General features: G+C 48.4%; 2 protein-coding genes across 5 annotated transcripts in view; both read right to left on the bottom strand.

Annotated features, from left to right (window-relative positions):
* The window catches only part of LOC105474856 (zinc finger protein 282), a 30933-nt gene extending 27003 nt beyond the window's left edge, over positions 1-3930 (bottom strand). Inside the window, exons 1-2 of the mRNA XM_011729680.3 lie at positions 3659-3930; positions 663-1082 (exon numbers count right to left, since the gene is read on the bottom strand). Of these exons, the coding sequence (XP_011727982.2) occupies positions 663-1082; positions 3659-3823 (585 nt within the window). The 5' untranslated portion in view covers positions 3824-3930. The remainder of the gene's footprint in view (positions 1-662; positions 1083-3658) is intronic.
* A 10031-nt stretch (positions 3931-13961) lies between these two features.
* LOC105474854 (zinc finger protein 398) overlaps positions 13962-21792 on the bottom strand; it is a 34184-nt gene continuing 26353 nt past the window's right edge. For all 4 annotated transcript variants that reach the window (XM_024790668.2, XM_011729676.2, XM_011729677.2 and 1 more), the window contains one exon: positions 13962-20809. In XM_024790668.2, the coding sequence (XP_024646436.1) occupies positions 19656-20809 (1154 nt within the window). In that variant the 3' untranslated portion in view covers positions 13962-19655. The remainder of the gene's footprint in view (positions 20810-21792) is intronic.

Below are 21792 nucleotides of genomic sequence, written 5' to 3' on the forward strand. Positions count from 1 at the left end.
GGGGTGACCTCCTGGGTGGGCAGGGGACGTCAAGCCACAGGAACAAGGGAAAGCAGAGCCTGTGGCCACCGAGCAGCAGACGGAAGAACAAGCTGGCTGAATGTGGACGCCTCTTCTGAGTGACTCCGTTCTCTCAGTGAAAGGAAAAGCAGTGTTGAGGATCCGGGAGGAAAGCAGGAGAGGGAATGGAATAAGAAACAGAGTGTGTGTTCTGAACTTTAAGAAGGGCCCCCCTGAGGTCAATGACCATGACTTGAAAGCAATTCCAGGCAGCCTGGTTTGAGGTGCAACTCCAGCCACATTCCGGTGAGCATATACCAAGGCAGCCAATGACACATGGTCACTGGTAGGTGTCAAGCGGGAAAACCCAGGAGTGAAGAGCTGCAGGAACTTGCAATCAGACAACTCAGAGGAGTCCAGGAACAGTGAGAGCAAAGACTCCCAGACAGAAATGCAGACTATGGGGAATGAATGGAGTGAGCCTTGCTGGGGTAGAATGTTCAAGACCAGGTTGTTTCAGTGGAAACAGGCTTTAAGAACATTGAAATTGGAAAACAGGGAGCCAGAGAAGTTTATGAGAAGGGCTGACAAAATGAAACCAAGGATTTTATTCACCTGTGCTGTTCCTCACCTCCATCCCTGCCCCGGGGACCGCCACATACCTTGGGGGCCTCCCCCTTGCTGCCCGGGGGCAGCCGCAGGACCCAGAAGTTCCTGTTGCGGAGCAGGTTCTCCAAGTTCTCCAGCCGCCTCTGCAGCAGCCCGTACTCCTGCAGCAGGGTTCCCAGCACAGCCCACTTGCTCTCCATGTGGTTCCCAAATTCCACGGCCGTCTTTTCGCAGTCGGCCAGCTTCTTCTCGGCTGTCCCCGTGCGCCCCTCCAGGTTCAGCAGCTGGCTGGCCTGGGCATCCACCTTCCTCTCCACAGCCTGAATGGCAGCCACCACAGTCCAGAGTGAGATCTCTGCTGTGGGCAACTGGGGCTCTCGCATCATGCGGTCGGGGAAGACAGGTGCCCTATCTGGAAAGGGTGGGAACTGAAAAGGCATCGGCCGCCGGGCGTCCATGTCCCATTCTTGAGCCTGTATGCGGAGGGAGAAAGTGACAACCCAGGATGAGACCTTGTGTGAGTGGGGGAAGTCAGCTGGGAACACGGGTCAACTAATCAAATGCTACATGTTGTCTTTCTTCTGCCAAGCCCCCGTAATTCAGGATAAACTAATTCTCCCAGCAATAGATATCCACCCACCCACCCACCCAACTCACCACTCTCCCATCTCCTGCCTAGGTGAGTCAGGCTGGTCACTAGTTCACCCACATTGACCCTTAGCAAGTTAAGGCTGTGACCCCTGCCTAAAATGTCACAGGCCACTTTCTCTGAATAGACCAACTGATTTCTTCAAGAGCTAGGCTTAATGACGAACTTCGTATTTGCCTAGTGTTTTATGTTTCCAAGAACTTTGATGTAAGTTATCTGACGCTAATCTTCTCAGCAATCTCTCAGCAGGTTAGGGCAAGAATGATGATCTCTGCCTTAAAGATGATGAAACTGAAGCACAAGGAGGCAGCTGGTCACTCCGCAGCACCTCCCTGCACTGCCAGCTGGGGCAGCTCTAGGTGCTGCAGGTAACAAAAAACACATTCCTGGCCAGGCGTAGTGGCTCACACCTTCCCAGCACTTTGGGAGGCCAAGGCAGGCAGCTCACTTGAGGTCAGGAGTTTAAGACCAGCCTGGCCAACATAGCGAAACCCTGTCTCTACTAAAAACACAAAAATTAGCCGGGCGTGGTGGTGGGCTCCTGTAATCCCAGCTACTCGGGAGGCTGAGGCAGGAGAATCGCTTGAACCTGGGAAGTGGAGGTTGCAGTGAGCCAAGATGGTGCCACTGCACTGCAGCCTGGGTGACAGAGCAAGACTCCGTCTCGGAACAAACAAACGAACAACCAAAAAACCCACCAGATTCCTACCAGGGCTGCGGTCAAAGGAAAGACGGGAGAGCCTAAGCTAGGGCAGAAAAGCAGCTTCCCCCCTCCATATACAACTATTGTTTCATAAATATTTTCCAAATTGAAAATAGGTTCACTAAAAAAGTTCACTCATTAAAGGTGAAGAGGCGATGTCCCTCACACCCAAGAGGACCAAGAGAAAGAAAAACTCCTCCGGGACCCCTCCTTGCTTCCTGGGGAAGGGGTGCCCCATGGCCTGGGGACTCCCCCTTTTATCTTCCAGCACAGAGCCCTCACCCCAGAAGGGTAGACTAATTGGTGCAGTTGAGGGCTGAGACCTATGGCTAAGAGGGGCCGGTTGCGGCTGGTGACAGTTCACTGGTCATCTGGGACCTGGTGTCAGACTCAGGGCTCACTGCACCGCATGGGCTGGCAGCCGACTCTCCTTCACACCTGGGACAGGAGGAGGTGTCATTTTCTGTCCTCCTGATGGCTGCTGAAGAGGCCCTCAGGCTAGGAAAAGGGGAGGCCTGCTGCTTGGGGCGATCTGGGCAGACCAGCCCCCCTCTCTGACTCAGAGCAGCCCCAGCTTCCTGAGACCTGCTCTGGGACAGGGCAGAGTGGAGAGCAGGGCCCTAGGATTGCCAGGCCCTGCTGAGTAAGAGGTGCTGGTATTTCCATCAAAAGCACCCATTCCTCCATCACGGAGGCTCTACTCCGCCCTAGCCCACAGAAGGGGACAGAGTCCACAGTAGAAGTTAAGAAAGTCCCGGGGCCCAGTTTAGTTTTCTCAGGTTTGAAGCCCTAACTCTGCAAATGATCAAACACAGCACAGCAGCTCCTGGCTCCCTCGTTAGCACCCGGCTGTGCTCACCCGGTGGTGAGAAGAGGCGCCCCTGAGGAGCCCAGCCCCAGGGTCGGCCCAGAGACTCTTCCCTGGAGAAGCTCTCAGGCCTCTCTGAGATCCACCTCCCCTGGTTTTATACCCAATTCTGGAGCACTGGTTCTGCCCACGGAGATCATCGATGAAGCCTGAAGAAATGCCTGGTGCTACTCTCACCCGGCAAAGACCCTGAGCTCTGCGACGAGGCAAGGGTTCGGGAGTCTTAAAAGCTGCCCAGGCCATTCCAACATGCGGCCAAGTTTGTCAACCGCAGGAAAGACCCCAAAGTCACCTCTCCATGGCCCCTTCCCTGGATCACAGCTGGTGCAGGGGAAGAGTGAATTACTCATTACACTTGGTGAAAGGTGGTAATTAAACATTTTAAAAATCTCTCCGTCAGACTGGCCACCGTGTAAACACCAACGAGGCATTCACTCCAGCGGCCGGGCGGAAGCACTGCCCTCGAAGCCCTCCGCCGGCCGGGCGCAAAGGGAGCCCCGAGCCGGGGCTCAGCCACCGGGTCAGAGCTCCGCCAGGTCCCGGAAAGGACTGTCCCGGCCCCCGCCCCGCGGGGCCTCCGCACTCGGGCCCGGCGATCGCTGCTCCGCGCCGCGCGGGCCAGGCCTGCCGCTCCGGGCCTGCGTCGGGCCCGCTCCGCCCTGCCCGCCGCGCAGCCCGGCCGTGCCCCGCCCGCCTCGGGCCTCGTCTGGGCGCGGGAGCTGGGAGGGCGCCGCAAGGCTCCCGGAGGACGGCGCGGCCCGGTCCCGCGGCCCAGCCCGCGCCCCGCCCCCACGGCAGCGCGGCCATGGCGCCGGCGGGGCTCTCCCACCTGCATGGGCGGCATTCCCTCGGCCATTTCCCCGCGCAACGCCGGCTCCTGGTGGCAGACCTCCTCCGGGGGCAGAGCCTGGGCCCAGCTCCAGCTCCCGCTGTCCAGCCCCAGGCCCTGGATGCCCAGCTGCTGAGGCTGCGGCCGTGTTGACACAAACTGCATCCTGGGAGTGCTGTTCCCAGCTCGGGCCGGCCAGGGAGAAGAAGAACGTTTTCCAGGCGCCTTCCCCCTCTCCGGGGCCGGACAGCTCCATCTACAGCCCGTAGGAGCAAACAGTCCCCTTCGGCGGCGCTCCCCGCCCCTCCGCAGCCCGCGCGCCAGCCAATGGCCTCGGAGCTCCTGCCCGCCTGCGGGGACCGGCCGGGGCCACTCCCGGGCTGGGGCCGCCGCCGCCCCAAAGCTGAGAGGCAGCGGCCTGGTCCAGGGGTCAGGCCCCCTCAGTCTGGGATGGCCGACTTTAAAGACCCAAACTATGCGAGGACCTGGACTGTGGGCTTGATTACTGTTAATTCTGCAAATGTATTGGGCATCCTGGGAGAAAATAGTGCCTGACCCTTTTGAAAATTTTGCAAGAGTAATTCTGTCTTCAGACACTTTCTTCTGGCCGTCTGCCTTCCCTCACTCCTTTGCAGACTTTACCTCCCACTCCCCTTCTTCCCAGTCCAGATTTACTTGGTCCCATCCCAGAGCTTTTGCACTGTTATGGATGATAGAGAAGTGATTCATGCTGAGGTGTCAAAAAAGGGCTGAGCTCTTTCTCCCAGGTAAGGTGCAGTGCATTTTAACACTGGCCTCTTCAAACACCTTGAAATTGGGTTGGGCGCGGTGCCTCACACCTGTAATCTCAGCACTCTGAGAGGCTGAAGCAGGAAGATGGCTTGAGCCCAGGAGTTCGAGACCAGACTGAGCAACATACTGACACCCCATCCCTACAAAAAATAAAAATCAGCCGAGCGCGGTGGCTCACATCTGTAATCCCAGCACATTGGGAGGCTGAGGCAGGCGGATCAACTGAGGTCAGGAGTTCCAGACCAGCATGGCCAACATGGTGAAACCCCGTCTGTACTAAAAATACAAAAAGATAAGCCGGGCGTGGTGGCATGGGCCTATAATCCTAGCTACTCGGGAGCCTGAGGCAGGAGAATCGCTTCAACCTGGGAAGCAGATGTTGCAGTGAGCCAAGATCGCACCAGTGCACTCCAGCCGGGGCGACAGAGCAAGACTCCATCTCAAAAAATAAATAAATAAAATAAAAAATAAAAATTACCCAGGCATGATGGCTCATGCCTGTACTCCTAGTTACTCAGGAGGCTAAGGTTGGAGGATTGCTTGAGCCCAGGAGTTGGAGGCTGCAGTGAACTGTGATCGTGCCATTGCACTCCAGCTTGGGCGGCATAGAAAACATCCTGTGTCAAATAAATAAATAAATAAACCTTTAAATCGGGCAGGCATGGTGGCTCACACCTGTAATCCCAACACTTTGGAGGCCAAGGCTGAGGCCAGCAGTTTAAGACCAGCCTGGGTGACACAGCAAGACCCCTTCTCTACAAATAAAACCCTTTAAGGGCAGGTCAGTGTCACTTTGAAACATCAGGCCAGGTCAGAGGAGGAACCAAGGAGAGGCCAGTGTAAGCTGACAAAGATGGAGGAGGGGAAAATTCAGTCATTCCAAATGTATTTATTGAACACCTACTGTGTGCCAGGTACTGTTTAGGAAGAGGGTGAGCTTTGCGGTTGCATACACCCGAGTTTAAATCCCGAAATCACCACTCACTAGCTATGACTTTGAGCAACTTATTTAACTTCTCTGAGCCTCACTCTCTTCATATATAAATGAAGAAAATATTGGCAACTCTATTTTAATGTTGTAAAGTTAGATGAGAATCGTGCCTAGCACATAGTGAGCATTCTGCAAAGATAGTTACCCCCCAAAGGTGTTTTTGTAATTATTCTCAAAATAGTATTTACTTTGTTTTCCTAAAGGACCAGTCCCTGTCTTGTTAAGGCAGAGGTCTCTAAGGCCCATCACCCTGTGTGGAGGCAGACCTGCTAGTACCTTTAAGTTCCACTGCACTTCGTAAAATAAAGGACATTATTGGCCTACGTGAGACATGTGCTTAGAGGGCCATATCCAGAAGAACAGTTACCAAGTACTTTCTCTGCTAAGCACACTTCCAGGACACAGAAATGAGTACTTCACAGACTTAAGATTATCCTCAAGGAGCTTATAGGCTAGTAAAGTCCACACTCCCAGAAGTCAGTGATTTCCTTCCCTGCTTCCTGGCCCTGACTGTAAACATCACGTCCACTTTTATTAGAGGAACCAGGCAAGTCAAGTCTGAAAAGCTCTAGGCAAATTCATTTCCACCAGCGAGCCACATTTCAGAACACATCTTCTGCACTACAGAGTAGCAACTATCTTTCCTCTTTCCTAGAGGTGATAAAGGCAGGACTAGGTTAGTCCCAAACATTTATGCTATCTTTTCAGTATAAAGCCTTTAAAATGACTTGTGTTCCTAAGCACTTAACTAGTTATAACGACGTCCCTTGTTACACAATAAGACATCACTGTAGTGTGTCTACTTCACATTTCTCCTTCACGGAGGGTGGACTTTCATGCAGCCATCAACACTTTCACCCTTTAGCCCAGAGCTAGAGGTCCCATTCATTGTTAAGATAATCACAGCACTTTCGGAGGCCAAGGCGGACAAATCATGAGGTCAAGGCCGGGCGCGGTGGCTCAAGCCTGTAATCCCAGCACTTTGGGAGGCCGAGACGGGTGGATGACGAGGTCAGGAGATCGAGACCATCCTGGCTAACACGGTGAAACCCCGTCTCTACTAAAAAATACAAAAAACTAGCTGGGCGAGGTGGCGGGCGCCTGTAGTCCCAGCTACTCGGGAGGCTGAGGCAGGAGAATGGCGTAAACCCGGGAGGCGGAGCTTGCAGTGAGCCGAGATCGCGCCACTGCACTCCAGCCTGGGTGACAGAGCCAGACTCCGTCTCAAAAAAAAAAAAAAAAAAAAAAAATCATGAGGTCAGGAGTTCGAGACCAGCCTGGCCAATATGGCGAAACTCCATCTCTACTAAAAATACAAAAGTTAGCCGGGCAGGGTGGCGGGTGCCTATAGTCCCAGCTACTCGGGAGACTGAGGCAGAAGAATCACTTGAGCCCAGGAGGTGGAGGTTGCAGTGAGCTGAGATCCTGCCACTGCACTCCAGCCTGGAGACAGAGCAAGACTCCATCTCAAAAAAAAAAAAAAAATATATATATATATATATATACACACACACACACACACACACACACACACACATATGGGCAAAGCTACTCAACTCAAATAGAATTTAAATGCACAGGCTTCATTGTACTTGCATTATTTTATTTTATTTATTTTTGAGACAAAGTTTCACTCTGTCACCCAGGCTAGAGTGCAGTTGCTCAATCTCGGCTCACTGCAACCTCCATCTCCTGAGGTCAAAAAATTCTCCTGCCTCAGCCTCCTGAGTAGCTGGGATTACAGGTGCTTGCCACTATGCCCAACTAATTTTTGTAGTTTTAGTAGAGGTGGGGTTTCACCATGTTGGCCAGGCTGGTCTCAAACTCTTGACCTCACGTGATCGACCCGCCTCAGCCTCCCAAAGTGTTGGGATTACAAGCATGAGCCACCACACCTGGCCACTAACATTATTTTATAACCACCAAGCCTAGCAACCACAGGCCATAAAAGGCCGTAGTGGATACCAGCAGGAAGGTAGTGAAGGGAGTGATTAAGGAGAACGTCCCAGAAGGAAAACAAGCAGGGAATGAGGAGGAAGCTGCTGTAGCTGCATAGGCTGTGGGCCCAATTACAGGTCCTTCCATGATCAACCGGCGGATGAGACAGAGAGATCCCCAAGAGTGGGAGAGATCCTGCACTGGGAGAGGTGTCCAGGCATAAAACTGATTTCCAGGAATCACTGGGTGACTAGGAGACAGTTATCTAACGTACTGAGGAGCAGAATGAGCAACTGAATAAAGTGGATTATAAATGCCACGTATCACAGTTAATACACATTTCTTATTAGGGAAGGACCCAGGCCTGGCCCCTTAGTCTCTCAGGTGGGAACTGATTGCTTTTCATCTACACCCCTAGAAATTTTATTGTTACTGCTCTGGACAGGATATCTGAAGTGATAGATGCTGAACTAAAGAACACAGAGAGGCCAATAGAGAGGAGATGCATCAACGCCAGAACATTTATGTCTACTATTTCCTAAAGATTTCTGGTGTTCTGCGTCTTTTCAACAACTGCAATAAAGCTTTATTCGAGGAAGAAAACTTCTAGACTAACTGTTAGCTAAGTGAAGAGGGTAACCAAATTTGCACTCCTATCTTGGTTTTTCGCCCCATACCTAATTTAATGAGCAGGCTATGAAGTACCAATGCAGTCACCGGGATAGGGAAAGGAAGGCAGCTCAGTTTCTCAGGCTTCCTCCGCCACTGGCATGTCTCTGGTCACAGTTTTCCACCTTCATTTTAGGACACTGTGCCTAGTTATGCCAACCTCCAAGGAAGAGCAACTCTTTTTTTTTTGGAGACAGAGTCTCGCTGTGTCACCCAGGTTGCAGTGCGGTGGCAGTCACTGCAACCTCCGCCTCCCGGGTTCAAGTGATTCTCCTGCCTCAGCCTCCCGAGTAGCTGGGACTACAGGCATATGCCACCATACTCAGCTAATTTTTTTGTATTTTAGTAGAGACAGGGTTTCACCATGTTGCCCAGGCTGGTCTCGACTCCTGAACTCAGGCAATCTGCCCGCCTCGGCCTCCCAAAGTGCTAGGATGACAGGCATGAGCCACTGCATTGGGCCGTGCAACAAATTAGGTTACAATATCAGTGACAGCCTCAGTGTGATAAAAAATCAGAGACAGGGCTTTATGGAGGGGATGGGCACTAGGAGTAAGGTGACAAAGCCCCAGACCACTTAAAGGGGCAGAAAGTATTAATGTGGGGGTGGGGGAGAAATACAGTCAAATATTTTGTATTATAAAGTTTTAGGGCAATCTGCTCTTGCAAAGACATTTTTTAACATTTCTGCCCTTTACAGACCCACCTTTTGGCAACATTTTATTTCAAACTTAAACACCCAAACACGTTCTCTTTCTCTTATTTCTGAAAATTTTTCCTTTACACATATGCAACGTTTGGAGAAAGTACTTTTTTCCTCTTGAATTCATTCTCAGTCTCCTTCAAATAAGCATTTCATTACCTTTACAAGTTTTGACTGTAGATGAGTAAAGTTGACTGGCTTCTCGTCAGTTCTTAGTGACTCCATGGTACCTCTCCACTGCTCAGGTAACTGAGCATGCTACTAACATACTAACACAACAGACACCTAGGGCTTAGAAACCCTTTATGCAGATGACAGGTTTTATGTTGGTAATTGCTATATGTTCTCGTGAATCTCCTCAGTAGACAACTTTTAAACCTTTTTTTTTTTTTTTTTTTTTTTGAGACAGAGTCTGGCTCTATTGCCCAGGCTGGAGCGCAGTGGCATGATCTTCTCACTGCAACTTCCGCCTCCTGGGTTCAAGCGATTCTCCTGCCCCAGCTTCCCAAGTAGCTGGGATTACAGGTGTGCACCGCCACCCCTGGCTAATTTTTGTATTTTTTCTTTTTTTTTTTTTGAGACGGAGTCTCACTCTGTCGCCCAGGCTGGAGTGGAGTGGCCGGATCTCAGCTCACTGCAAGCTCCGCCTCCCGGGTTTATGCCATTCTCCTGCCTCAGCCTCCCGAGTAGCTGGGACTACAGGCGCCCGCCACCTCGCCCGGCTAGTTTTTTGTACTTTTTAGTAGAGACGGGTTTTCACCGTGTTAGCCAGGATGGTCTCGATCTCCTGACCTTGTGATCCACCCGTCTCGGCCTCCCAAAGTGCTGAGATTACAGGCTTGAGCCACCGCGCCCGGCCTAATTTTTGTATTTTTAGTAGAGACGGGGTTTCGCCATGTTGGCCAGGCTGGTCTCGAACTCCTGACCTCAAGTGATCCACCTCAGCCTCTCAAAGTGCTAGGATTACAGGCATGAGCCACCACGCCCAGCAACCTTTCAACTTTTAAGTGCAGATTTGATTACTAAAAATGGCCGAAATTCATGTAAAATAAAGTCTAGTGCTCATAAAGAAACATTCTAGTTCTTCCAAATTCAAAAATAAGGTAATAAAACCAAGTGCTGGCCGGGCGTGGACTCACGCCTATAATCGCAACATTTTGGGAGGCCGGGTGGGCGGATCACCAGGTCAGGAGATCGAGACCATCCTGGCTAACACAGTGAAACCCCGTCTCTACTAAAAATACTAAAAAAAAAAAAAGAAAAGAAAAAAAAATTGCCAGGCGCCTGTAGTCGCAGCTACTCCAGAGGCTGAGGCAGAAGAACGGCGCAAATCCAGAAGGCGGAGCTTGCAGTGAGCCAAGATCGCGCCACTGCACTCCAGCCTGGTCCACAGAGCAAGACTCCGTCTCAAGACAAAAAAACAAACAACAACAACAACAAAAGTATTATTGTTAAATCCAAGTTGGTAAGGATGTCACTAAAGTCCTTTTTTGCTCTTCACTAAACTGCTCTTATGAGGAGGTACTAGCCTCACCATTCTGGAAGTTAGTTAGGTCTACAGCATAGGTATGGGGTACCAGTCTCATCTGTGCTCACCTGGTCCTGCCAACTGTTTTTGAATCAGAGGCTCTGGACACAGCTCTGCAGTCTGAAGTGAATGCTGCTTTTCCCACTGACTCCAGAGCTCCTAACTATTGAAGTCAGAACTTTTTCTTTTTTCTTTTTTTTTTTTTTTTTTGAGACGGAGTCTCGCTCTGTAGCCCAGGCTGGAGTGCAGTGGCCGGATCTCAGCTCACTGCAAGCTCCGCCTCCCGGGTTCACGCCATTCTCCGGCCTCAGCCTCCCGAGTAGCTGGGACTACAGGCGCCCGCCACCTCGCCCGGCTAGTTTTTTGTATTTCTTAGTAGAGACGGGGTTTCACCGTGTTATCCAGGATGGTCTCGATCTCCTGACCTCGTGATCCGCCCATCTCGGCCTCCCAAAGTGCTGGGATTACAGGCTTGAGCCACCGCGCCCGGCCTGAGGTCAGAACTTTTTCAACCACCATTCCCATAGTTTTATATCCTTCTGAGTCCTGCCTCTAGAATCAAATTATGACTTCCCATTGTGGATTCAAAGACCCTTTATTAATCTCCAATCCACAGCTCCCTGCTCCAATAAAGCAGGCTAAGTAGCCATTTCCAGTCCAATAATTCACTTTCTGTCTGATCTTCTATACCTTGTAGGCACATTAAAATCACTTGGGGGAACTCAAACACAAAACATCCAGGCCTCATCACACACCAATTAAATCATGCCATGGTGGGCCTTGGCATAAATATTTTTTTGAGCTCCCCAGGTTATTCTAAAGTTCAGCCAAAAACAAACTAGTGCAACAGAATCTTCCTCCTACTCCTCATCTCCTTGTCTCAGCCCCACAAGATCCATCTGGGCAAATAAACACCCTAAATGACTACTTTCTTAGCTAATAACATAAATATGATTGGTGTAATTATTCTTGCTTTTATCCTGCTCTTTACTCACTGAGGGTGGCTTGTAGGTATCGTCTTATACAATTTTTTTAAATTATAAACTCAAGGCCAAGAACTGACCTGATGTACATAGATTGATGTACATCCTTAATTTTGAATCCTGCTTGTTTAGTCAACTCTTTCCAGTAACGTGCCTGCCTTCCTGATGTTCTAATTCTTCCTATACATACAAGTGGTTATCTTACAAAAGTTGCTGCTAGAGCTAAACACACTATACATGTAAAACTAATTTTTTCGCATTAAATTTCTTCATCTCTGTCCATGCATACTTACACTTCTCCTATTGCTCCCCAAACTGCAATCTTGGGCTAGCTTCTCATCATAGGCAAAGCAAACTGGAAACAAACAACTACTGCTTTTTTTTTTTTTTTCCTACAAGGTCTCACTCTGTCACCCAGGCTGGAGTGAAGTGGTGCAATCATGGCTCACTGCAGCCTCAACCTCCTGGGCTGAAAGGATTCTCCCACCTCAGCCTCCAAGTAGCTGAGATTACAGGAATGTGACACCACACCCAGCTTTTTAAAAATTTTTTGGTAGAGATGGGGGTCTCACTATGTTGCTCAGGCTAGTCTCAAACTCCTGGGCTCAAGTGATCCTCCTGCCTCAGCCTCCCAAAGTGGTGGGATAACATGAGTAAGCCATCACAACCGGCCTCTGCCCAGTCTTGAATGAAGAGAAGCGTCAGTATGACCCACGATATTGGTTTTTTTTTTTTTTTTTTTTTTTTTTGAGACAGAGTCTCACTCTGTCGCCCAGGCTGGAGTGCAGTGGCCGGATCTCAGCTCACTGCAAGCTCCGCCTCCCGGGTTCACGCATCCTCCTGCCTCAGCCTCCCGAGTAGCTGGGACTACAGGCGCCCGCCACCTCGCCCGGCTAGTTTTTTGTATTTTTTTTTTTTTTTTTTTTCTGAGACGGAGTCTCACTCTGCTGCCCAGACTGGGGTGCAGTGGCCGGATCTCAGCTCACTGCAAGCTCCGCCTCCCAGGTTTACGTCATTCTCCTGCCTCAGCCTCCCGAGTAGCTGGGACTACAGGCGCCTGCCACCTCGCCCGGCTAGTTTTTTGTAATTTTTAGTAGAGACGGGGTTTCACCGTGTTAGCCAGGATGGTCTTGATCTCCTGACCTTGTGATCCACCCATCTCGGCCTCCCAAAGTGCTGGGATTACAGGCTTGAGCCACCGCGCCCAGCCGATATTGTTTAACTGGTTAACAAAGGAATTCTCCTGCAACTACTATATCAACACTGGCTTCTTATGCCTGAAATATAGACTTCAAAGCACTTCAAAATCTTTCCTGCCAGGTGTGGTGGCTCATGCCTGTAATCCCACCACTTTGGGAGACCGAGGAGGGCGGATCACCAGGGTCAGGAGTTCAAGACCAGCCTGACCAACATGGTGAAATCCCATCTCTACTAAAAATACAAAAATTAGCCAGGGGGTGGCGGGGCTGTGCGCGCCTGTAATCCCAGCTACTCAGGAGTCAGAGGTAGGAGAATCGCTTGAACCCCGGAGGCAGAGGTTGCAGTGAGCTGAGATCACACCACTGCACTCCAGCCTAGGCGACAGAACAAGACTCCATCTCAAAAAAAAAAAAAAACTTTCCTCATTTGATCTTCACAACACCTTTGTAAACTGGGTATTATCCTCACATTATGAATGAGAAAACTGAAAGCAAGGTTAAAACTCTGGTCTCCTGACTTGCTTTCCAGGATCTTTTTCATGACAATAATCCTTATTCTTACAAAAACATTAAAAATGCTTTACGCGGGCTGGGCGCGGTGGCTCACTCCTGCAATCCCAGCACTTTGGGAGGCCGAGGCGGGCAGATCACCTGAGGTCAGGAATTCGAGACTAGCCTAGCCAACATGGTGAAACCCCATCTTTACTAAAAATAAAAAATTAGTCAGGTGTGGTGGCTCACGCCTGTAGTCCCAGCTACTCGGGAAGCTGAGGCAGGAGAATCTCTTGAACCCGGGAGGCGGAGGTAGGAGTGAGCCGAGATCACGCCACTGCACTCCAGTCTGGGCGACAGAGTGAGACTCCATCTCAAAAAAAAAAAAGCTTTACACAATTGGGTGTGGTGGCTCTAATCCCAGTACTTTGGGAGGCCAAGGCAGGTGGATTATTTGAGGTCAGGAGATTGAAACCAGCCTGGCCAACATGGTGAAACCCCCATCTCTACTAAAAATACAAAAATTAGCTGGGCATGGTGGCAGGCACCTATTATCCCAGCGACTTGGGAGGCTGAGGCAGGAGAACTGCTTAAACCTGGGAGCCAGAGGTTGCAATGAGGTAACACTGGGCCACTGCACTCTAGCATAGGCAACTCCATCTCAAAAAAAAAAAAAAAAGGTTTACACAAAGAGCTTTACATTACACAAAATTTATAGGGAAAAGTAATCATTGAATTACCCAGCACCCTAGCAAAAGAATTACTTTGTTTTCCTATGTTTTGAAAAAGTGAATTAAATGTATACTTTCTATTTAAAACAAAATTTTCTACTTTTGCTAGAACTTTTTCAGTTTGTGTAGCTTTGGAGTTACAATAATATGGATAGAATGAGACTCTTTAGTCTGTAAAAACACATACCTCTCCAAGATGTTTATACTGCTGTGCAGAACAATCACTCAAAAGGGCAGAATCTAGGAAGAAACCAGACAAGGAAAGAGGACCCAAAAGTAAAATCTTAAATTCTGTAATTTTAGAATTGAAGGGTCTTTTCCCCAACTCTGACAATCCTAATCCAGAAGAAAGGACTTTATATTACCATGTTGTTCTATTTTCACATTAGAGATAGGAAAATGAGATCTTTGTAAAAGGTAGTTTGCCCCATACAAGTAGAGAATGTCAAGCAAGGACCATCATCCACTTTTTAACTCCTACTTCTGGTGACCTTCCTACTATACAATTATTCATTGAGCAACCATGTGCCTAAAAGCATGTGGCATCATGAGGAATACAAAATAATACATGGCCTCTGTTCTTGGGTAGCTTAGGTTTTAGACCAGTTCTAAGATTTTACAGTAAATACTGGTTTTGCTAATAAACATAAAGCCGCATAGCTCAATGAGGTTTTATCAAATATTTTATGTTTTTTTTTTTGAGATGGAGTTTCGCTTGTCACCCTGGCTGGTGTTCCGTGGCGCAACCTCGGCTCATTGCAACTTCCGCCTCCAGGGTTCAAGTGATTCTCCTGCCTCAGACTCCCGAGTAGCTGGGATTACAGGCACCCGCCACCACGCCTGGCTAATTGTATTTTTAGCAGAGATGGGGTTTTGCCAGGGTGGCCAGGCTGGTCTCAAACTCCTGACCTCAGGTGATCCGCCCGCCTTGGCCTCCCAAAGTGCTGGGATTACAGGCATGAGCCACCGTGCCTGGCCTTTATCAAGTGTTTTATTTGAAATGTAACCTGGCAATTTTTGAGAACACTGCAGGACACTGCTTTCGAGACATCTCTGGGCTATAATATCTGCCGCCTTTGACGGGAGGTTGGTCTTAAGGGTAAATTTTTTTTTTTTTTTTGAAGAGGCAATTTAACCAAGTTGAGCAAAATCATTGTGTATGTGTGTATACATATATGATTGTGCCAGTTACTCATTTAAAAAGAAACTAAAACAAGGCCAGAAGGAATAACATCCTAGAAAGTGACAAATGACTCCTGCAGGATACGTAAACTGAACCTTCTAGATACATAAACAGAACCTTCCATATTGTTTTCTGCAAGAAACAATATGCTCTGGCCCGATAGTTCTGCAGAGCAGCCTCCGTTCTTGGCACCTTCACTTCAAGTTCAGCCCAGCTTTATGACCCCCCATCTGGTTGGTCCTGTAAAATCTTTCCTGATAGCTGATACTGAACACCTCCTGTCAGGGTCCTGTTTTAAACACTACATAGGTTCCCTCCTCAGCCTTAACACCTCTGAGACACAGGTATTGTTATCCCTATCTTACAGATAAGGAAACTAAGGCTCAGGATGGTTAAATAACACATCAGTTATCTTACTTATGATGTCAGGACTTGAATCGAGGACTCCAGAGTCCCTGCTCATAATCATTAAGCTGTACTAACATACATGATGTATTGTTGTTAAGGCTCTGCACACTCCCTGCCCCCACCAATCTGATCTATCTTGTCTAGTCATGACAAGCAGTTCTCACGTATTTCTTTAACTGAAGAGTTAAATTGCATGGTTTCTCTCAGGAGCACTTGATGGGCTAAGAGTTTCTCCTCCACACTTTCTGTTGGACACCTTATCCTTCCCACTGATCCATTTTACTTACCACTTTTGAATCTTAAGCAAACCCTCTTTGGAGCTGGCCTGCAGTTCTGATAGCAGACTGATGAAAGAAAAGAGTAACATCTTTTGCTTTTAAGAGTCTGAAACATTTTAAAACAAAGAATGGGCCAGACACAGTAATCCCAGCACTTTGGGAGGCCAAGGTGGGCGGATCATGAGGTCAGGAGTTCGAGACCAGCCCGACCAACATGGTGAAACTCCATCTCTACTAAAAATACAAAAATCAGCCAGGTGTGGTGGTGTGTGCCTGTAATCCCAGCTACTCAGGAGCTGAGGCAGGACAATCACTTGAACCCGGGAGGCAGAGGTTGCAGTGAGCTGAGATCACACCACTGCACTCCAGCCTGGGTGAGAGGGCCAGACTCCATCTCAAAAACAAAAACCAAAAACAAAGAACGGCCTCTGTGTATAAATCCTGTGAGAAATGACTGCTCCTTTGCTACAGATAAAGAACCGGAGCTAGGCCAGGCAAGGAGGCTCACACCTATAATCCCAGCTCTTTGGGAGGCCTTGGCAGGAGGATCACTTGAACCCAGGAGTTCAAGACCAGCCTGAGCAACATGGCAACACAGTGAGACTTCTCTGAAAAGAATTTTTCAGCAAAAACAAACAAAAAACCAAGACTAAAGACAACAGGGTTAGAAATATCAATAAGGCCCAAAGAAAGAAAAAAAAAATGTATTTAGTGACATCAGAGGTCCTTGTCCATAAGAAAATTGTCTGGGAAAGATGCTTTTGCTTGTGACTACTGAGCTGCCCTCAGGCAGCCACTGAGGATGCTTTTTGTAGTTTAAGAAGCTAAGACATGGGAAGAAGGGCGGGTGTCCTATCCCTCCTCAGAGAAAACCTGAGCAGAAATTTGGGATTTCCATTCCATTTGGAATGAGGTCCTTTCTCTCTCTCTCTTTTTTTAATCAACGAGGCTTTTGTGGACTGTTACTACCTAGTAAGTCACAGGGTCTGGTCCTGGTTGAGACAGGCATGAACATTTCTCAGATATGCTCAAGAGAAGCCCAGCAGAGCCCCACACCTTCCCCCCAATAGGAACCTTGCACACTTTATTATTAATGAAAAGGGAAGTAGGAGTTTCCAATACTAAATGGTCAGCAGAAAAGGAGCAGGGCCATCTTCTTTCACTTTCTAGACAATCAACCAACTTCCATTTATTTTCACAACTGTGGCTAAACCAGAGGTTCATCCAATGGTGACAATGAAAAACCTAGTAAGCAAAGAGTAAATCTGGTTATAGTCAACACCTGGATCTACTCTAAGGGAATGGTGCTTATGTGTAATAGTGACAACTTCTTGGTCCAAAAGGCTGACAGATGAAGAGCACGTTTCTGGGGTTTCCCCTTTCCAATCTTCTCTGGTCATGACAAGCAGTTCTCACATATTTCTTTAACTGAAGAGTTAAATTTGCATGGTTTCTCTCAGGAGCACTGATGGGCTAAGAGTTTCTCCCCCACACTTTCTGTTGGACACCTTATCCTTCCCACTGATCCATTTTACTTATCCACTTTTGAATCTTAAGCACTCTTTGGAGCTGGCCTGCAGTTCTGATAGGGGACTGATGAAAGAAAAGAGTAACAGTTGAACTCTCTACTTTATTCCTGGGCTGAGGATTAGTATCACGCCTGCTTCCATCTCTCTGAGACGGCCTCACACATCCTCTTTCATTCCGTTTTAGGGCTCTTGCTTCATTTGTATTTGAGTTCCTTTCACAAGGGACTGTGGGATCTATCTGCAGCACTTCAATCCACAGGTCTCTTTCATTAATAAGCTGTGCTCTTGGCAAATCTTTGAGTAAAAAAGTATTTAAAGTGTTACCTAGTCCCACATCTCACCTACTGTAGGAGTCCCTCCTCCAGCATACCCTGGCAAATGCTTGAAATCCATTCAGAAAAGGAACTCAGCACCTAGACAATACTTTGGCTCTTCTCCCTTTTCACTGGGGAAATCAAGGTGCAAACTAGAGCTAAATCTCACATTCAAGTTCATAGTGGGTTGCCAATGAAGCCAGAACCCTGGCTTAGGGATTCCCAGAACCCCTAAATCTTCCCATGGTATAGGTCCAGATTCTGGCTAGAAAGCTCTTAATCCCAATATGCTACGGTACTGCCCATCATGTCTTGTTCTGTGTTATTGGGCTTTTCCACTGTAAGTTATGACAGCAGGCACACATTTCTTGTGTCTCCCACGGTCCCTGGTATTGTGAATGTCACAGAGCAGATGTTTTGTAAATGTGATTATCCTACAGAGCAACATGTTCAGACACAGCCTTCCCAGAAGCCAAGTTAGCTGGGCTAACACCTTTTCCTAGTGTTGTTATGCATAACTAGAGAGAGTGAAGGTTGGGCTAGGTGATAAGCAAAAAATGGGTCCTTCCCTTATCACTTCATCAAGAAAATATCCTGACTAAACATTTCCAGACCTTGTTCTAGGCACCTCAGGAAGAAGCAGAGGAAACAAGAGTATAGGAATGAACATTTTCTGCCCAAGATGTAGGACTTCTGCATTCTGTCTTCTACCTCAGGCTTCCAAGTGGGAGTCAAACAACAAATCAAATAAATTTTAGTCAAGTTTCAGCAGGAATTTATCTGCTTTGATTTTGCTGTCTTATTTAGCTTTGCCTGGACAGAAGCCAAAGACAGAGACAGAATTTTGGCAGGAAAAGCAATGTATCACAAGATTTTTTTTTGAGTAACTCCTAGAGGCTCACTTTTTTTCCTTTCAACAGCCTCATTTTGCAGATGAAAATTTGAGATCCATAAAGGAAACAGAACTTAGGCCCAGCTGCAAAGCCACTTAGCAGCAGACTCAGATGCTCCCAGGTGATTAAATCACCCCAAGAAAAGAACGAATGGTAGTCAAAGCCCCTAAAAGCAATACAGGCAAGAACAAACTGTTGTTGTCTATGCATGGTGCTTAGTTCTCAGTGATCTAGGAAGTTCCTCAATCTGTCCACTGTCAATGGGATACAGCCAGATAGGGTGAACATACACTCTCTCTGATGACTCAAGAAAGCTGCATTACAACACTGTTATCATCTCACTACTGAGGATGAAGAGTTCACTTTCTGGAAGCTCCATGCTTCCGGAAAGTGCTGTGATCTTTGTTGTTGATGATTGTCAAGAATATCACACACCAGGAATGGAGAAGCCAACTTACTGGCTTGGAAAAGATAAGGAAGAATCGGATGTGAACGACTCTCAGAACATGGTGTAGGCACAAATTTTAGGCCGTTCTATCATTGTTAAGCCAGCTATTTCTCTGAGGTCTCTAGCTTTTAAAGCTGGGACTGAGAAAACTGTTGCCAATTTTTTAACCAGGACTTTGCCAAAGGTTTCTAGCACTTTAAATGGCAATAAGAGCCTGTTTCAAATCAAGCCAGTATAGTTAAGGAATTCCTTAATAATCTTTTAAAGTCAGATTTCATATTCAACCAATATTAAACAAAAGGTACGTGAAGAATTAATCTAAGAAACCTAGGCAGGCAGTCTTGAGTTACCATGTTTCAGGGAAAGGTAGCCACAGAGGCTTGTGAACAGATCTTGGCTGGTTTTCAGACAGGAGGCAGCAACATTAACAGTGGCTTAAGCACTTTCTCCAACAACCATCTTAGCTATCAAGGAGCTATTAAAGGGCTTTATGGTTAAACATTCTCATGCCTCATGATGGGCTTCCAGTTTTGGAGACTCTTCCCATGTACCTGTCTCTACCTAGAGACATAATCTACTATCAACCTGCTGTTCTCTGAGAACAAGAGAACCAGAGGTTAAATCCTGCTTTCCAACCTCTCCACAATATTCTTGTAACTTCTGCTTTTGTTGTATCTTTGAAAAGATGGAGGTCCTGGGCCCCTTTCCAGGTCTTTCTGGGTTTCAAAATGTGGTATTCTTGTAAGTGTGTGAAATTCCAAACCACAACCATGTCTCTAGTCAAGTGTATAGGACCCCAAATTCAGTGATGTACCAGGTAATAATTACTGTGGGTGTTGGATGGGGCTCACAGACTTTCTCTTGGATTTTGTACCCTACTGTGAGCATATACAACCATGAAGCCACAGAGATTTGGATTTACAAAACTCCCCCTCCACTCCCTTCCCCATACCACTGGTTGGCCTCTAGACCTTCAGTGTTGACACTCAGGCCAGAAGTTTCAAGCCCAGTTATGAGGGGACCTGGTGGGTCGGGGGGCTGACCCGATGGGTCACTATCACCGCCACAGCCTCCATTGTGGCCCGAACGCAGGTGGTCCTTGAGTGTCTGCTTGTAGCGGAAGCTCCTGCCACAGTAGGAGCAGGGGTAGGGCCGCTCCCCGGTGTGGATGCGCTGGTGTTTCATGAGGTGGTGCTTGCGGATGAAGCTCTTGCCACAGTGAGGACAACTGAAGGGCCGCTCGCCCGTGTGCAGCCGCCGGTGGTTCAGCAGGTGCTCCTTGCGCATGAAGCTCTTACTGCAGTCAGTGCAGGGGTAAGGACGCTCGCCTGTGTGGATCATCTGGTGACGGATAAGGGCCGAGTGGCCGTTGAAGTCAATGCCACACTGAGGGCAGGAGAAAGGGCGCTCTTGTGCATGACCCCGCTGGTGGAGCAGGAGGCTGATTTTCAAGCTGAAGCTCCTGCCGCACTGGGCACAGCGGAAGGGCCTTTCGCTTGCATGAGCTCTCCGGTGGCTGGTGAGTCGAGCTTGGTCAGCAAAGCGCTTGGGGCAATCAGGACAGGGGAAAGGACGCTCAGTGCTGTTATGGACCCGAAGATGGTAGGTAAGTCTTGATGGGTGAGTAAAAGTCCTGGCACAGTGTGGGCAGGTGGGGGGCGTCTCACTCGCATGGTCCTGGGAGGTGCTGCTGAGGTCCACCTGTGGAGTAAAGTGCTTAGGGCACTGGGCACAGGGTAAGGGGTGCTCAGTAGCATGGCTACATTGGTGGGTCAGCAACATGTCTTGGCTGAGACTCTTGCCACAGTGGTGGCATGAGAACACCTGCTCGCCAACTGGAGGTGGGAGGGGATAGCTACCCAACTGAGTAAAAGTCACTTGTCCCTCAGAGGCTTCAGGCAGGTCAGTGGCTGGACGTCCAAAAGGTGTCATGGATGTAGACTGCTGGCTTTTGAAAGCCACATCTGAAAAAGCATCCTTTGCTGTTGCTGGTGGAGAAGAGAAAGGGACTGGAACTTCAGGGCACAACGAGGATCTAGCAAGGCCTTCAGCTTTGATGACAAGCTCTTCATCTGAAAGAAAAGACTCAAGAGTTATACCTATCAATAACTGTCTCACTAGCAACTCTCATGCATTCCTACCCAGCTCTAACAGATCACTCCAAGCTCTCAACTAGCTCAGGTCAGAAACTCAGCAGAAGGTTGCAATAATAACCAAGACAACAGTGGTCTCTGTGACAAATCATCAGAGAAATGAAATGAAATTTTAAATTTATTTTATTTTATGACAGAATCACGTTCTGTCGCCCGTGATGGAGTGCAGTGGCGTGACCTTGGCTCACTGCAGCCTCCACCTCCTGGGTTCAAGCAATTCTCCTGCCTCAGTCTCCCAAGTAGCTGGGATTACAGGTATGCACTACTGTGCTCAGGTAATTTTTTTTTTTGAGACAGAGTCTCGCTCTGTCACCCAGGCTGGAGTGCAGTGGCGCAACCTCGGCTCACTGCAAGCTCCACCTCCCAGGTTCACGCCATTCTCCTGCCTCAGCCTACTGAGTAGCTGGGACTACAGGCACCCGCCACCACGCCCAGCTAATTTTTTGTATTTTTAGTGGAGACAGGGTTTCACCGTGTTAGCCAGGATGGTCTCGATCTCCTGATCTCGTGATCTACCCACCTCGGCATCCCAAAGTGCTGGGATTATAGGCATGAGCCACCGTGTCCAGCCATGCTCAGGTAATTTTTATATTTTTAGTAGAGATGGGGTTTTGACATGTTGACCAGCGGTCTTGAACTCCTGGAGTCAAGTGGTTCACCTGCCTCAGCCTCTCAAAGTGCTGGGATTACAGGCATGAGCCACCACACCCAGCCCTCATCAGAAAATTTAACATTGTACCTCTTCTATGCTATCTGTTAAGAAACAGAAAATCCTTGGCATCAATCTTCCCAATGTCACTTTCACCATATTTTACCTCTACTCAAGAACTTTCTCTATTGCCTGTTGTGACAAAGCCTAAAATCACATAATCATCTATTCCTATTTCTATCAGATCAACCCA

The sequence above is a fragment of the Macaca nemestrina genome, chromosome 4, assembly GCF_043159975.1.
Source record: "Macaca nemestrina isolate mMacNem1 chromosome 4, mMacNem.hap1, whole genome shotgun sequence".
Classification (NCBI taxonomy): Eukaryota; Metazoa; Chordata; class Mammalia; order Primates; family Cercopithecidae; genus Macaca; species Macaca nemestrina.